The sequence below is a fragment of the Neopelma chrysocephalum genome, unplaced genomic scaffold (genome assembly GCF_003984885.1).
Source record: "Neopelma chrysocephalum unplaced genomic scaffold, ASM398488v2 Primary Assembly neopelma1_59, whole genome shotgun sequence".
Classification (NCBI taxonomy): Eukaryota; Metazoa; Chordata; class Aves; order Passeriformes; family Pipridae; genus Neopelma; species Neopelma chrysocephalum.
Window position 1 is genome coordinate 6,575,733 of NW_020897714.1, and position 16,112 is coordinate 6,591,844.

Consider the following 16,112-nt stretch of genomic DNA (forward strand, 5'->3'; position numbering starts at 1 on the left):
CAGATTATTAAGCTAATTTAATTTCAAAGAACACAGTGCAAAACTAATTTTCTATTTAAAAGGTTAATTTGGGGAGGGTTAAGGCACTGGGAATTATATTGAGGTAGGTTTAACTCTGAAATTGCTGCTTGAGATCTGGCCAAAGGCAGAGATCACCCAATATATTTTTCTGAGCTGAGTTCTTGTTCAGGAGCCTGAATAGATCAGTAAAATAGATCAGTGGTCCTACCACTATACATTCTTGCCTATTCTTTGTTTATAGATTTTTATGCTGGTAACTTTTTGTAAGACCTCTGTAAGATCATAATACATATCAATGGGCTCTGCAGCTGTGCTTAGTTCTTTCAATAGAAAAGTGTTTTAAGGCTTATTTTAAACACTGACAAAGGGGCATCTGGCTAGAAATGTGTACTGTAGAAAACAATCAGAGTCTGGAAAAAAGTAAGTAAGGGGTTACACTGATTTTAATGAATTTTGATCTGGTAATCAAATAGAAACTAAAAAAACAATGACATTTTTTACACTGAGTAGTTTTTAAATTACTACAAACAACAGTCACATCCACAGTTCAGTGAAGTTAAAAGAAGGCTTTCTGATCTCAGAAAACTTTATATGGGGCTTGGGAAAAGGCAGGGCCAGAGCAAACACACAAGTCTCGGACCCACCATTGGCTGGTGCTGTATCCATGTGAAGTATAAATATGTGTATTCGTTTTTCCCCTATTCCCTTAGATATTCTAACATGATTTTGCTTTGAAGCTGTGGTGATTCAAGCACTTCAGAAACACTGGGACTATAACATTTCTTTCTCTATGGATCAAACAATTCTTCTTCTGCTTTTATTAAAATGTTTATTTAAGGTAAGAAAAATACTCTGTGTTTTGAAGGTGAATAGCTATGCTAATTGAATGTTGAAAATAAGTGGTTTGTGATTTGGACTGTTTTTTTTCCTGTTGTTTTAGCAGTCACAGAGGGCTCTCATTAGTGCTACTGAACATTCCCAGTCTTCCTTCTATTTAAGTTGTGGGAAGCTCTTTTGAGATCCTTAGTCTCTTTTATTTCCTGTTGCTTTGGATTTAATGTTTTTCCCCAGAAGAAGTAACATCTTTAAGTAACCTTTTAAACAGGTATGGGGTGAAGTAAAAACTTCAGTGAGTTCCATAATATACCTCTGATAGTGGTAAAAAGCAGATCTTTGGGGAGGACTGTAAGAACATCAAATGAGAATTATCTATATTGTTTTAGTTTCTCACAATTTGTAGCTTAAGGACTTCTTGAAATGGATGTATTTGCAGTGCATTTTGTGAGCTTCAATGTATTTCAGTTCTATGAACTTCTATGAACATGAATGGACCTTCTCTGACACCCCTTGAAACTTTTATTACTTGCTTTAGCTTTGTCAGATAAACTATTTATTTTGTGAAGAACTGCCTTTTTTGTTGTTGTTTACTTTGAATCTATAGCATACCAGCTCTTCTTCATCCTTCACAGTGCTTATACTTGAAGAGCAAATGAAAATCAGTCTCTGCTCAATTCTGGCTACTTAAGACCTCTGCTGTATTTTCCCTCAAGTACCTCTTTTTCAGACTGAGAAGCCTACTTGAGTCTTGTGTTGAGTAGTCGATAGCAGAAGTCAATAACTGTTTTGGGTTTTTTTAGGTCTCCTGGCTGATGTGTAGCTAACCTGAAAATAGATTTGAACCTTAGGTATTTGAGCTCAATTTAATAATATTTTTTTTTCTTTTTTAAATTGCTGCAGTCTTTGAACAAGGGCCTAAAAATTACTGACAAGGTGCTGAAAACAAAAAGGGACTTTATAAATCCCTCTCATTGGATATAAGTATGGAACAATCTCTGCGTACGCTTGAAAATATGGTTCTTGTCTTTTAGGTCTAAGGAGGTTTTATTTGTGTACAGTAAAATGGCATACATTATTGCTGATGGTGGAAAATTATTTTAAATGGTTAATTCAATTATTGCCAAATATATATTTTTGTATCTTTAAAAACAGATTTTCCTACCCTCTGGATTCTCTGTTTATAGATTGTTTACAGGGAATGCAAGTCAGATATACAGCCATTAATTAAAAGCCTGCAACTTTTCGAGAAAAATGTTCTTCAAAACACTTGTGTGTATGCCATCAATACTAGTCTAGTGTGTCAGTTCATCCCAGTGGTTTTATGTAAACTCTTCTAAAGAATTTATAGAAGTTAAAGGCTTTATGACCTTTTTAAAGTATATACTTCAAAAAGTATAATCCAAACTGAACACTAAATCTTGATAGATTTATAGTTATGTTAGTTTGTCATTAGTTAAAGGAAGTTATGGTAAGCTAAGCTGAATTCCAGAGTGTGTTGTATTTAAAAAAAAAAGAAAAAACGGAATGTTTTTGCTTTTTATATGTGTGGGTTTTTTGTTTGTTTGTTTTGTTTGTGGGGTGGGAGGTTGTGCATCGAAGATTACTTTACAGGACAACACAAAGTAATACAGTAATAAAACACCCAACTTTTATTTTAGTGTCCTAGGGGTTCCTGTTTAATTTTTATTTCTGTTTAGTTTTTTTGAACTGGATTTTGAGTTCATTGCTAAATGATGGCATTTGTCATCTCAATTCATAAAGAAACTAAAAATGGAACTTAAAAGACAGAACTGCATCTTTTATAAATGTTATGTGATAGGGATTGGCATCACATGCACCACTTTATCTGAATTTGAGAGGTGTGATTCAGATTATATTAGGTAAAAGTCCATAAGTTTCTGATTCCAAATGAAATTCAAATAGAGAAGGAACCTGATTCTCTGATATGTTAATCCAAAGTCTTTCAAAGGCAGGTAAAGTTATCAAAAAGGTAGTATCAAAAATACAGAAGACTTTTGTCTAGAATGAGTTGACCTCTGTAAGAATTTGAAACAGAATCACAAAATCACTTAGGTTGGAAAAGACCTCTGAGATCGTCAAGTCCAACCTATGACCCAAAACCACCATGTCAACTAGACCATGGCACTAAGTGCCACATCCAGTCTTAAGACTGTGCCCCCTTGTCCTATTGCTGGTTGCCTGGGAGAAGAACCTGACCCCCACCTGGCTACAACCTCCTTTCAGGTAGTTGTAGAGAGTGATAAGGTCTCCCCTGAGCCTCCTCTTCTCCAGCCTGAACAACCCCAGCTCCCTCAGCCTCTCCTCGTAGGACTCCAGTCCCTTCACCAGCCTTGTTGCCCTTTTTTTGACTCACTCCAGCACCTCAACATCCTTCCTAAACTGAGGGGCCCAGAACTGGACACAGTACTCCAGGTGTGGCCTCACCAGTGCTGAGTACAGAGGCAGAATTACTTCCCTGGTCCTGCTGACCACACTGTTCCTGATAAGACCAGGATGCCATTTGCTTTCTTGGCCACCTGGGCACACTGCTGGTTTATGTTCAGCCTGCTGTCAATCAGAACCCCCAGGTCCCTCTCTGCCTGGCTGCTCTCCAGCCATTCTGTCCCCAGCCTGTAGCACTGCATGGGGCTGTTGTGGCCAAAATAGAATGAAGTTTGCCATGGCTAAATTGGATTGGTAGGGAGGTGTGTGCTTAATAAATTATTTCTTTACGTCTTGTACATTGTTTTTTCTTATTCTGAGACATTTGAAAATTGTGAAAGTGATGCCACTAAAGTCTTTAATGCATAATGGAAGAATAGGACTGAGACCTCCAGCTCCTGACTGTTGTGATTACAGCATGTACATTGCAAGTGAAATCTCTGACCTTGTTTCTAAAATGATGACAGATTTCTTTCATATTTGGGTCAACCGACATGGTTTGGCCACCTCTAGAGAGAGAAAGAAAACTAGAACCTGTACCTGCAGAACTTGTAAAAAATTATGAAGCCTCTGTATATCACACAGTAGGGCTGGTGATACTGGTCCGTATAAAAACTGTTGCCAGCTGAAAAGCTATAGTTAAAACTAGTTAAAATTGACAGAATTTAATTATTTAGTTAGAGGTACATTTTCTGCATTTTCTACTAAGTTGCATTCCTGTATGTTACAGGGTTCAGAGTGTCTCGACTGTGACCAAGGGAAAAAGCCTGCTAGAGCAGTTTTGATGGAGTGGACTGAATTGCCCAAAGGGGAGGATCCAGACTACTATATTGTAACATGCCAGCAAACAGATGCTTTCAGTCAAAAAGTAAATTTCATCAGTCTAAGCACTGAGTAGTTCCATGTGTTTTTAAGCTGTAAATAATAGTAACTAGTAGCATTGTGTTTGCTTTTTTTTCTAATTCAAAATAGCAAATAAAGAGAAAGTTTCAAAAAATTTTACTGAATTTTGTAATTCATGTTGTTTGTGTGCACTCTTACAGAGTCCTCCTTAAACCAGTGGAACTTAAAAGACCTTCAAGTATTCTGTTGAATAAGAATAGATAAGCATATGTTCAAAATGAAGGATATGCAAGATCAAAACTCTTTGAATGAGGAGTCTAACTTCTCCAGGAGAGGCACAGACACTACTCCTACCTTTCTGTGGGAGGGTGTTGTTCTTATTTTGAGTACAGGATGTTCTGGACCATAAAGAAAATAAGAGGATTTCAATATGAAGGTGTTTGTTAATAGTGGTATTTCTAAAAGGTTTTGTTTTAAATATTTGGTATTTTTCGGTTTAAATGAAGTCTTAAGTTTGATATGCTGCAATATCAGCTACGCTTTTAAAAATTTCAGATAATTTATGAATTGCATTTTTATTACTTTCACTATATTCAGAAATTCTTTTAACTTGCAGATTTTCAGAAACATTTCTAAAGTTGAACAGGAACCTGTCAGTACTACAGTTCTGCTTGAGGAAAATAAGAAGTATGATATAACAATAGAATCCCTAAAGAATGGCCAAATCTTAAGTGTAAAATCATTTAAAACACGTAAGTAGAGTAGCACAAAAATATATTGATATCTTTATAGTTAATCTAACACTGAAGATTAGAGAAGCAGGGGTTTAAATCTAGAGGTTAGTCATGTATTTAGAAACTTTGAATTTATGTATATTTTCAACCATGAGGCATAGTAGGAATAATTTCATATAACATATTTGTTTAGTGTAGCAATTCTGAAATATGGGACTGATGTAAAAGTTAATGAGACTTTTAAATACCATAGTTTTGCTATGCTACAGTAATTCTAGGAGAAAAGATTTATAAAAGAAGACCATGGAGAAGGTTACTTAAAGCCTGGCAATTTCATATCAACATAGGGTTGTGACCTTTTTTCTTTTATAACTTAAAAAGTTTAAATATTTTTGGTTTTGCTTCATGACATTCCCACTTTAAAAAGGGTTAATTAGTAGCTTGAAGGCCTTAGCATTGTGACTCACTGGAACAGACTTTTAGTATAAGAATTTGTGAGTCTGGTCACTGAGCTTATAAAAATGTCCTCTACAGCTGTAAATCTGTTTAGGACCATAAGTCCCACCAATTACTAAAGTGAAAGGCCTTTCTAATCTTAATTTTATTAATTAAAATAGTTTATAGCATTACCTTTGTACACATTACAAGCTCACACTAGCTTTGGAATACAGACTAGGATATGAATAGAAACAACATAGTTTGGAAAAATACACAGTTGAAAACATTGCAGCAGCCGTTGAATGCTGAAAGTACATTCAGCAAGTTACAGAAAATGGTTCATGGTTATGCTACTAATGTGTTACTGCCCTGGACATCTATTACTTAACTGCTATTCTATCAAAGTATGTACTTTTACAGCTAAACACTCCTTAAACTTGTGCACTTTTATTTCTTTTTGCTTCAGACGTAAGTTTACGTACCATGACAATAATTAAACCATGACTTTTTAAATGACACAACCTTTCTTTCCCTACTGTGTGTATCACTCATCTCTTCTCAAAAGAAAAACATAATAATGTTAATGGAACTCTGAGTTAATTATTCCTTTGTCGTAAAGATAGTGTCTATTTTTTCTTGTTATACTAGGTGGAATTTCAGAAAATTACATAAAAACATTTGTAACAGCTACTTCAGTGTCTTTTAATTGGAGTATGGTGACCAAAGAATTTTCAGTTTCTGTTTTACTGAGTGGTACTTCTGAGATCATAAAAAGACCCAGTGGATTCTTTGTATGGAGAAATTTGACACCTGCCACCTTATATACATTCAAGTTTTTATTTGAGCAATTACATCTTGAATTTGTAAATGTGTCTCAGTCACTGGATGTTCAAGTCGAAACAGGTATATATTAGAGTTTCTTGTAGTCACAATCAATGCAAGTTAGTACTACACATTTTCTAGATAAGTTAAGAGTAAAGTTGTTTCTACTTACTATTTCTTAGTATTTTTAGTAGGAATAATTTGGATTTTTATGTGCAAATATTTTAAGCTAAATATATTTTTGCAGTATAAAATAGAGTCAAGGCAATGTTGAAGTTAAGAATTGTAATTATTTGAGTGTATGTATTGAATTTGCTACATAATTTCAAGGAAAAAGCAACGAAAATCCTGAATTTGATAAGCATTTGGAACACTTTTTACAACATTCAAAATACTGCTGAATGGCTAGCCTAGCTGTGCTGTTTTGTTAGAAGTGCTGTAAAAGAGGCAGGATTCTGAGGATGTTACGCCTTAGTTGTATAATTTTAATGTAATTTTAAACGTGCTACTCTGATAATGCAACTTAAAATCTTTAAAATTAGAAAAAGAAAGAATAATATACACTCAAAGTCAAGGGAATAATTATTTTCCTAAACTCAGGAAGCTATTAAAAACAGGTTATTTGTTAACTTCATTTTTAATGTTTAAAAAAATGAACCATCGGAAACTAAGCTTAAAGAATGACATTTTTTCTGGAGTAGGATTGAAAATTAGTGGATATCTTTTTTTCTTTCTTTCTTTTTTTTTCCCCTTCACTGGCTTGTAGTTGATATTCTTCTAATTCAGTCAATCAGATTTTTTAAGACATTCAGGACTTTGAAGGACTGTTGAATCATAATTACTGAATATTTGGGGGGTTGAAATCATGAATTAATTAAGTGCTATTGTCATCAAAATGTGTAATTATAAGAAATCTTGCACTGTACCACTGACACGAATGATACAGCATCTCTTTAAAATCTTGTCCTTCACCTATAGGCACCTGTTCCCAAGGGTGGGTGGCATTCCAAAGCAGCTGCTATCGAATGGGTAAGGAGAGCAAGCCATGGAAATCAGCACAACAAACCTGTGAAACGTCTTCACGAGGGGCACATCTTCTTGACATAGGGAGTGAAGAAGAATATGGTTTTATGTTGTCATATCTCCAGAAAATTAGTCGAATAATCATGATATGGACAGGTCTTAATGACTTAAAGGTCAGTCTATTTTATCTTCTTTCCTATTACACATATGGAAGCAAGAACATTTTGATATGTAGAGCCTGATTGTTTGGAATAAAAATTGCTAAACAGTACATCAGTTATTTGTTTGTATAGTTATTAGTAATGAGAAGAGGAATGATTATTTCTTCCTGTTTAGAAATACTGAAAATAGCTGTGGAAAAAACCACATAATTTATACATAACCTGTTTAACTTTTCTCTGTTTTTGTGTGTGTGTGTGTATATATTTCCCTGGGATATTGTTTTGTGGGTGGTACTGTATTACCAGATTTTAAATCTTAGTCTACACAAATGTTACTTACCATGGTTATCAAAGTCCGGGCTTGGCTTACTCAGTTTTGATGCAGGTCTGAAGTGCTGAGTGTTGAGCTTAGGGAGGTCAATCCAGTATAGATGCTGGATAGGCCAGTGGAGAAGGAATCGGAGCAAGGTATTTCTTGTAAAAGGTTTCCTGTTCCTCATATTTGAGATATGAAGGTTCTTAATGCTGCATCTGCTGTTACAATATGATTTACCGTGGTGTGGTGTCTGATGGTGGTTTGATTTGGGATCAGCTACAGACATAAATAAAAATATTGGGAAAGTGTTTAGAAAGATGTTTAGAAAGATGGAGGCATTTGCCAGAAAAGTGGGATCCAGTCTTCTGTAATTTGGTTTAGTGAAAATTTCTTTTAAGTATCAGGAGGTTGGGAGAAAGCCACTGTTTTTCGGTTTAAAAAATCTGCACTTTGAAATTTAATTTTAATATTGTTTTGATCAAATTATTTTAAAAGAAATGCTGTGAAAACAGTAAAACCAAAGCAAGCTTTATGTGTAAGAGCAGGAGTGGTAGGTGTCATACCACCTCAAAGACAGAAAAAGTATTTTTTGCTGGCTGGGGCTACACAAACAAGTCAGAGTGGGATAACATACAGACTGAAGAAACACAAATCTGTCTAGGTTTGTGGTTAGAGAAGCACTCTGACCATCCTGGTTAGTAAAGCGCTATTAATATATGCATTTTACATGTAATATTATTTTGTATATGACACTGTAGAGTCACTTCTCAAATGGTTGTAATTTTTACACCATGGTGATATTCATCATAACCAACTTGGTATTTTAGCAATATAGGTATTTGTAAGTGGCTGCCAGAAATAGATGTCCCATGGAAGTATAATATTTTGGTGTGTTGGAAAGAGTACTAGAAATTTGGGGGGTTTTAACTCTGCACAGAAAAAAGTTAATTGCCAGTTTGGAATTTGACTGTTAGTCAACTGTTTAATAATTAAATGCATTTTTATGTTTGAGGGAGTCAGTCAGTTAAATAAACTAGATGAGTACCATGACTTAAGAATAGCAAGGGATAATAATAAAATGCTTGTTTTCCGAACACTTCTTTCCTAATTATTTATACTTAATTAATGTGTTCAAGTACTGGATTAACGTTTCATTCTTTGTTGTGATTTGTTCTCATTTTGTGAGAACTCTAAATTGTACTTGCAGCAAATTGTACTTACCTCAGGAGCTCAAAGATCATGGGACATACACCAGGAGTTGCAGGATTTGTTTAAAACCTGAGATAAAAAGTACGGATTAAATTATTTTTGCTTTCTCATTCATATTTGAAGCACTAGGGAGTTAAATTTCTGTTTTCAAGTGTTTTTCTCACTAAATGCCCATGGGACTTGAAATATTTAATGAGAAGAAGTTGAGACTATAACCTACTCAGAAGATTTCAGCAGCCTTAAGAAGACTACCAAGCACTGTGATACTGATAAAAATGAGTGACAACATTGTTGTGAGCAACATTAGTTCTGTAGCATTTGTATTCTCACAGTGTCTCCTTCTTTAACCCTACTTTGATCTGTATCTGAATTAAAACCATTCCTGATGAGGCTGAACATTCTTGTGAAAAGCAACAGAGACCCTGGAGATGCAGGTCTTTGCTCTGGATAAGAATGAATGGAATGCTTTGGTGGTAGCTTCATGTCCCTCCTGACATGTTGTGCAGTTCTTCAGAGCTAGGAAGTGGTAAAGGTAGCCAAAGATTGTTCACTGAGGTTTCTCTTACAAACCTTGCTGCAGAGGTTTGCATCATAGTAGTATCTTGTGATTTCCTGTGCTTGTTAACTCCGGTGACCAAGAAGACCAGTATAAAAAAATTTTGATCCATATAGCATTTCTGAAATGGCAGAGTATACCCACAAGTCCTCCTGAAAATCAAATTGAATTATTTCATACCACTGAAAATCTTTGCTCTCCTGGGGAAATGAATGATATCACAATATTTAATTTGATTTTTTTTTCAATACAACAAATTAATTGAAAAAATAGTCTCAGTCTCAACAAACATGAGTTTTTATTGTTTTCTCAGAGCAATGGAAAAAATCCTTTTTTCTCCTCCTCCTCCCCACTTTTGAATATCTTTAATAAAAGAGTAAACAACAGAAGATGATTGGTGGTACCTCAACTTTTCTCCATTACAGTACTTAAAGCATTTATTTAGGCTGTAGGACCACGGACTTGCTATGCCTGAAAGCACTTTATGCAAGTTTACTGCCTGAGAGTGCCCCAATGCCATGCAGAAATGTGCTGGGTTTTCTATTAATCCCCTGTAGATGTTACTATATGTTAGTGCAGTGCAGACTGAAACCTGTCTCCCACTAGAGGGATCTGCATTGCAATGCTGTAAGCATATTCTACAAGCATCTTTCCTCCAAAATATCATGTTGCCCCAGTCTAGTACCTGTAGAGCTCTGCTAGAAAAACTGAAAGTACCTCAAAGGTAAGAAACTTGGAGGGAGGTGTGAGTGTGTCCTAAACGCTGAGCAACCAGCAAACAGGAAAAAGGGGAAAGATAGCATTTTCTCATCCAGTTGTGAATCTAGCCATGCTTTTTTTTCAGCTAAATATTTTTGCTTTCAGACAGGATTTATGATTATTTTTTGGTGTTTTGTTTTTTTTTTAAAGTGAATGACATTTTTAGACAATTATCCATAAACGATTATTAAATTATTTGATTAATAGTGATTTTTAAAGGCTTGTTTGTAATGATGAAATATACTCATGTGGCTTATATTATGTTATGTTATTATCTTGTAATTTTTTTGTAATAGAAGAAATAGAATTTTACACTGAAGCATTTACTTTATTCCTATATAATTAATTTGTATAAATGAAGTATGTAAGTTTTGTATGTTTAGGAAATATGCTTGCAATGAGGGAAACCTTAATAATTCATCATTATAATCTAAAAATACATGTTTTTCTAATGTTTTTTTTTAATCCAGGAAGAAGGTCAGCTCTTGTGGACAGATGGATCTCCTTATCTTCTAAAAGCTGGTATCTCATCTTTGGCAATGATACCAGAAAACCAAACTGACTGCTATGCCCTTCAGAGAGATCCTACTGGTCCAGATTATTTCTTCACAGGATTTTTCTGCTATGTACAGCTGCCATATATTTGTGAATATGAATGTAACTATAATTTTTCAATCTTTTGCATTTGTTTTAAAAAACCTTCCCCTGATTGCATTTGTATTTGAAGATACAAATATATTTAAAAAAAAGGTTTTAATGAATTTTTTTTCACTTTTGCTTTTCTTTTTCAGTACCTTTGGTACCAGAAAACATCATGTTTGGTGTGCATGATGTCAAGACAACTGAAGCTGTATTTATGTGGAGTGATATGGGCATGTGGCTTAAGTCAGGCTTTGCACTTATAATCAAGTACTATTTTGATCAGTGGAAATCATACATTCTGAACTTGCCTGTGAATACAACTCAAACAAAAATTGTGCACTTGTCTCCTGGCCTTCACTATAGTTTTTTATTAGCAGCAAGGAACTCAGAAGGAGCACAGTGTATCTTAAGTCCAATACTGAAGGTAGAAACAAGTAAGTAACAAAAATAAACAGCAGTAATAACCAGATAATCATACACTTTTTACACTTTTTTCCTTTAATTAAACAAATTCCTGTGTTGATATTTTGTCTGAAAACATAAGTAAATCTGAACATGAATTCTGATCCAATATTAACAGTTTGTAGAGTGGATTCCAAAAACTTCATTTAGGTTTGTGCTAAAATCCTTTCTTGGGATTGATTAAGAGAAGCTCAGAGTTTTCAGTGGCTGCAAGAACAAAGCCATACAAATTCTGTTTCAGTGAAGTATATTTTAAAATCTCATTATTACAATAATTTTACTCACAGAGTTTCTACTGATGTCCAAAGGTAAAGCTGGATGTCAGAGTAGCAGTAAAGTATTTTTTGGCCATGGTGGTGAAATTCAGAAACGTATTTTCAAATCTGAAGTAAAAGATTATGTCAGAACAAGCAGAGGTATCCCTGTTTATCTGCAGTTAAGATTAAGATGATCTCTATGGTTTAAAAATCCATTGTATTTTGACCTGCTGTGTGATGCAATATGTCCTAAGTAAAATTCATTCACAATTAACTTGTATTCTGGTAAAGTCTAGCTGAATGAAGCCAAATGAAACCTACCAGTTGGTAGAGATGAAAAATGCCTTTTCACCTAAAGGTGATCAAGTGGAGATGTCCTGTTTCAGTGATGCTGGGGAAGTTTTCTCATTTTCAGAAGTTAAAGAAAACATACTGCCCTAATGTTTTTACCGGTCCTGGCAAGGCAGTCCAAATATAGACAGAGGTCTATTTTCTTAGAGTTAGAATAAAATACAGGTTAATCTTTAGGTAAAAGAAGCTATTCTTTTTCTCCATCATATATGTTTTGTACAGTTCACTTCCTCCTCTGGGCTTTAGTGCACTTGGAAGTTCTGTCATATCCTGTGCCTACCAAACTCTCTTCTCTATAATCTGATTGTTCGGTTTCTGTTTAAAAGACCTTGTAACACAAGTTGCCTCTATAATGAAGGAAATATATTCCTGCTTTCTCCTATGCGAAAAAACTATAAGAGGTGGGCTTGTGTGAACTTAGTGAAGCTCAACAAGGCCAAGGGCAAGGTTCTGCACCTGGGTTGGGGCAATCCCAAGCACAAATACAGGCTGGGCAGAGAATGGATCAAGACTAGCCCTGGGCAGAAAGACTGGGGGGTCTTTGTGGATGAAAAGCTCAATATGACTTTGCGATGTGCACTTGCAGCCCAGAAAGCCAACTGCATCCTGGATTGCATCAAAAAAAGAGTGGCCAGCATATCAGAGGAGCTGACTCTGCCCCTCAACTCTGCTCTTGTGAGAGACCCCACCTGGAATACTGCGTCCTGGCCTGGGGCTCCCAGCACAGGAAAGATACTGACCTGTTGGAATGAGTCCAGAGGAGAGCCACTACGTTAATCAGAGGGCTGGAGCACCCCTCCTGTGGAGACAGGCCCTAACAGAGAATTGGGGCTGTCAGCCTGGGGAAGAGAAAGCTCCAGGGAGACCTTTTAGCACCTTCCAGTGCCTAAAGGGAGCCTACAAGAGAGCTGGAGAGGGACTTTCTGTGAGGGCATGTAGTGATAGGACAAGGAGGAATGGCCTTAAGTTGAAGGAGGGTGGGTTTAGATTGGATAATAGGAAGAAACAGTGGTGAGGCACTGGAACTGGTTGTCCAGAGAGGTTGAGGACTCTCCATCATTTGAGGTGTTCAAGACCAGGCTGGTCTTGACGGAACTTTGAGTAATCTGGTCTAGCGGAAGGCGATCCTGCCCATGTAAGGGGGGTTAGAACTAGATGATCTTTAAGTCCCTCCCAAACCAAACCACTCTATGATTCTATGATTCCATGAACTTGGGTAATGCATACCATTTGTCTTAGACGATATTTCGGAACTGACTGAAATATAAGAGATGACCTAAATTGAGAGACTGAGTTCTACATGAAGATCTAAGTGATTCAGAAAAAACCTCAATTAGAGAGTAGGAGTATTCTCTATGTGTCAATATTCACTGTCACTGATACACTGTCAAGGTTGCCTTGTTAGATTTGCTCTAATAATCTTGAGTCTGTGTGTGTGTATTGTGAGGTTTTCAGGCTCTATTTAAAAGAAACAAAGAAACAAACAAGCAAAAAGACCCCTAAAATATCCCACAGTTATTGGTGAAAGGCATGAGTAACTATTGTCTTTTTTCTATTCCTAATCTTATTCAATAGGGCCATTGTACTCCCAGAAGTTAGAGGCTACATATGTTTCATCTACAGAAATACATTTAAAATGGAATCCTCCACAGCATTCATCCAGTGCTTCTTTTCATTACTACCTTGTCAACATGTTGGATACTGAAACCAACATCTGGGAACAGTTACCAGTTGAAAAAAGCAAGACTTCAATAGTCATACGAAATATAAAACCTTATCATCACTATCAGGTATATTTACAGAACGTAGCAGAGAAAGGAACTCTCAGCTGCCATGAGAAGCCTATATTAGTCAAAACAGGTGATGTATTCATTTTTTAAGATGTTTTATTTTGCTAGACGGAGTTTAATTTGAAAATACAAGACATAAAGGTATTTTTAAGGCCTTGTACAGATCATGGTTGTTGGGATGGATATTCTTCAGAACCTTCCAAAATTGTGAATATACTGATACCCTTATTTATTTATTAATTTACCTACTTACAGCATATTAGTATGAGATAAAGAAGTGACATTCTGCTTGAGAAATACTGATTTGTAATTTATGTCTTTAATTTTAGCAAAGTAGAAACATTAGAGTGATTTCTCAATTTTTTTAGGTGAAAACACAGATTAATTTATTCTTCTAATAATAGATACAGCGACTCAGAACGTGTCATCTTTTTACTCTGTATATATCTGGTGGAATGGAATATGCTTGCAAAATAAGTCTCCATTTGTTATGAGAAAACAGAAAACAGAATCTGCCTGTAAATCATTTTAAAAAATAAGTTCTGAAATCATGACATTTTAGAAGAAAAAAACAAACCAGAGACATCATTGGAAAGTGATTGTAAATTGATTGTAAGTTTGATATATGGTTTTAGACTGACATCTTTTTCTTTAATCAAGCTGTCAGTCCACCGACAGCTGTTTATATTCACCCAGAGGATGTACAAGAAGAGAGTGTGATCCTTCGCTGGAAGCTGCCACAAGAGTGTCAGGAATCCTATATTCAAGTGAAACCTAATGCAGACTTGGGTGAAACTAAAAAGTTTATATTAAGCAATACAGAAGAATTTAAGATTGATCTCCTAATTCCTGGAATGGCTTATGAAATAGCAGTGGCAAGTGTGAATAATGGAACTGTGAGTGAACTGAAGACCATTCAATGCACTTTAAGTAAGATATTGTTTATGGTGGAAACTACAGACTATAACACACATCGGTCTAACTATTGTTGCTACGTCTAACAGATTTTGTCGATCAAATCAATTTGCTAAATACCCAAGGATCAAAACTAAAATATAAAATGTACAGATCCAATCCTAGTTGTTAACAGAAAAGCTAACAATTTTCGCAAGGAGGGTACAGCCTTGGAAAACACATTGGTAATAGTGACAACTGCAGTGAGGACCATAGCTGGAAATCCCGTTACAACTGGCAGAAGAAACTGAGTGAATCATTGATTTGCATTGAAATAGGAAAATACTGGAATGGTTGAAACAGCCTATTTATTTTTGGAGATACATTAGTTGTTCTGTGAACTGTGAGAAAGAAATTGCCCTACCATTAGTGAGAGGGCAGTAGGAAAGGAGTAGAAAGAGTAGAAGTAGTAGTAGGTGAAAAGTAAAAACTTTACATTGTTTATCAAAGGGTCTTCCCCATCTGTAGGGAAGGGTTTATTGAAGGGTCTTAGTTTACCAAAATGCTGAAATGCTTTTGGTGCAGTTTAAATTTTTTGCATATGTGAAAGGAATGGGCAAGATTCACTTGGTATTCAAGTGGTATTTAAAGGCTACAGCTGTCAGATTATAGATACATGAAATGCTGCATTGTCATTTTTTTTTCCTAAATGATTACAGTACTTTGGAGGGTAGCAGTCTTGATCTTTTTTCAGAATTTTTTATATAGGATTAGGTTTAATACTTCATTCATGACACAGATGACAAAATTCTAGATGGGATATTTCACAGCTGTCAGAGCCAACTGTAAGGAAGGAAAACTAAACACGTCAGTGTTGTATCCATCAAACATATCTCATTCTCCACGGTCATCTCCCTGTCCATATTTGCATTTCTGTATATTTTTCCAGCTATCCTGCTTACCTTCCTAGTGCAGTTGTGGTTGAGAAGGTAGTTCCAGTAATAAACACTTAAAAGATCAGGTTGTTCTTCGTTTCTGAGCAGTGATGTTTTACTGTGATAGCTGTTAGTTTTTGCATATTTCTCAGGGTGGTTGCTTCAGATTCATTATGTGGTTTTCATTTAATTTATTTTCAACTGATTTAACATGTGGCAATTTTTTTTTTCTTTTTTTTCTTTTAGAGCCCAAGCCTGTTCAAATTGTAGTTCCTTATGGGCTTTATAGCAATGCTGTGGTACTATTTGTTCGCATGCCTGATATTGGAGTATTTGATGGCATTTATGTTACAAGTAAAGAAGGACCTAATGCAACATTCACTTTAAAAAGTGATGGTAAAATAACAATTGAAAACCTTACTGCGGGAACAGAATATGATTTCTGTGTTTCCACAAAAAGTGGAAAAATGTTGAGCTCCTGTTACCATATTTATGGTGTAAAAACATGTAAGTATTTTAAGTTCTTATAAAATTGCACCAGATAAAATCCTGATTTTTGAACCTTTTTAACTTTATTTTTATTTCAATGCAATAGAAAAGACATTCTATTCAAAAATCTT

General features: G+C 35.4%; 2 protein-coding genes across 6 annotated transcripts in view; both read left to right on the top strand.

The window, feature by feature from the left end:
* The first annotated feature begins 3,794 nt into the window (after nucleotides 1-3,794).
* On the top strand, nucleotides 3,795-11,245 carry LOC113966333. Its single transcript, XM_027680869.1, has 7 exons — nucleotides 3,795-3,884; nucleotides 4,031-4,168; nucleotides 4,760-4,895; nucleotides 5,964-6,218; nucleotides 7,116-7,333; nucleotides 10,632-10,818; nucleotides 10,953-11,245. The coding sequence occupies exons 1-7, from the start codon at nucleotides 3,795-3,797 to the stop codon at nucleotides 11,243-11,245; spliced, it is 1,317 nt and encodes a 438-aa protein (XP_027536670.1).
* Nucleotides 11,246-13,486: 2,241 nt separating this feature from the next.
* The window catches only part of PTPRQ (protein tyrosine phosphatase, receptor type Q), a 118,872-nt gene continuing 116,246 nt past the window's right edge, over nucleotides 13,487-16,112 (top strand). For 3 of the 5 annotated variants that reach the window (XM_027679935.1, XM_027679931.1, XM_027679933.1), the window contains exons 1-3: nucleotides 13,489-13,733; nucleotides 14,324-14,593; nucleotides 15,739-15,999. In XM_027679935.1, coding sequence (XP_027535736.1) covers nucleotides 13,565-13,733; nucleotides 14,324-14,593; nucleotides 15,739-15,999 — 700 coding nt within the window. In that variant the 5' untranslated portion in view covers nucleotides 13,489-13,564. Of the gene's footprint in view, nucleotides 13,734-14,323; nucleotides 14,594-15,738; nucleotides 16,000-16,112 lie in introns of all 5 variants that reach the window. The other 2 variants (XR_003533678.1, XM_027679934.1) reach the window with 1 other exon arrangement.

Coding starts and splice junctions, on each gene's coding strand:
- LOC113966333 (XM_027680869.1), top strand. CDS start 3,795: ATGGTTTGGCCACCTCTAGAGAGAGAAAGAAAACTAGAACCTGTACCT. Junction 4,896..5,963: donor TGTAAAATCATTTAAAACAC/GTAAGTAGAGTA, acceptor TTGTTATACTAG/GTGGAATTTCAGAAAATTAC. Junction 10,819..10,952: donor ATATATTTGTGAATATGAAT/GTAACTATAATT, acceptor TTTCTTTTTCAG/TACCTTTGGTACCAGAAAAC.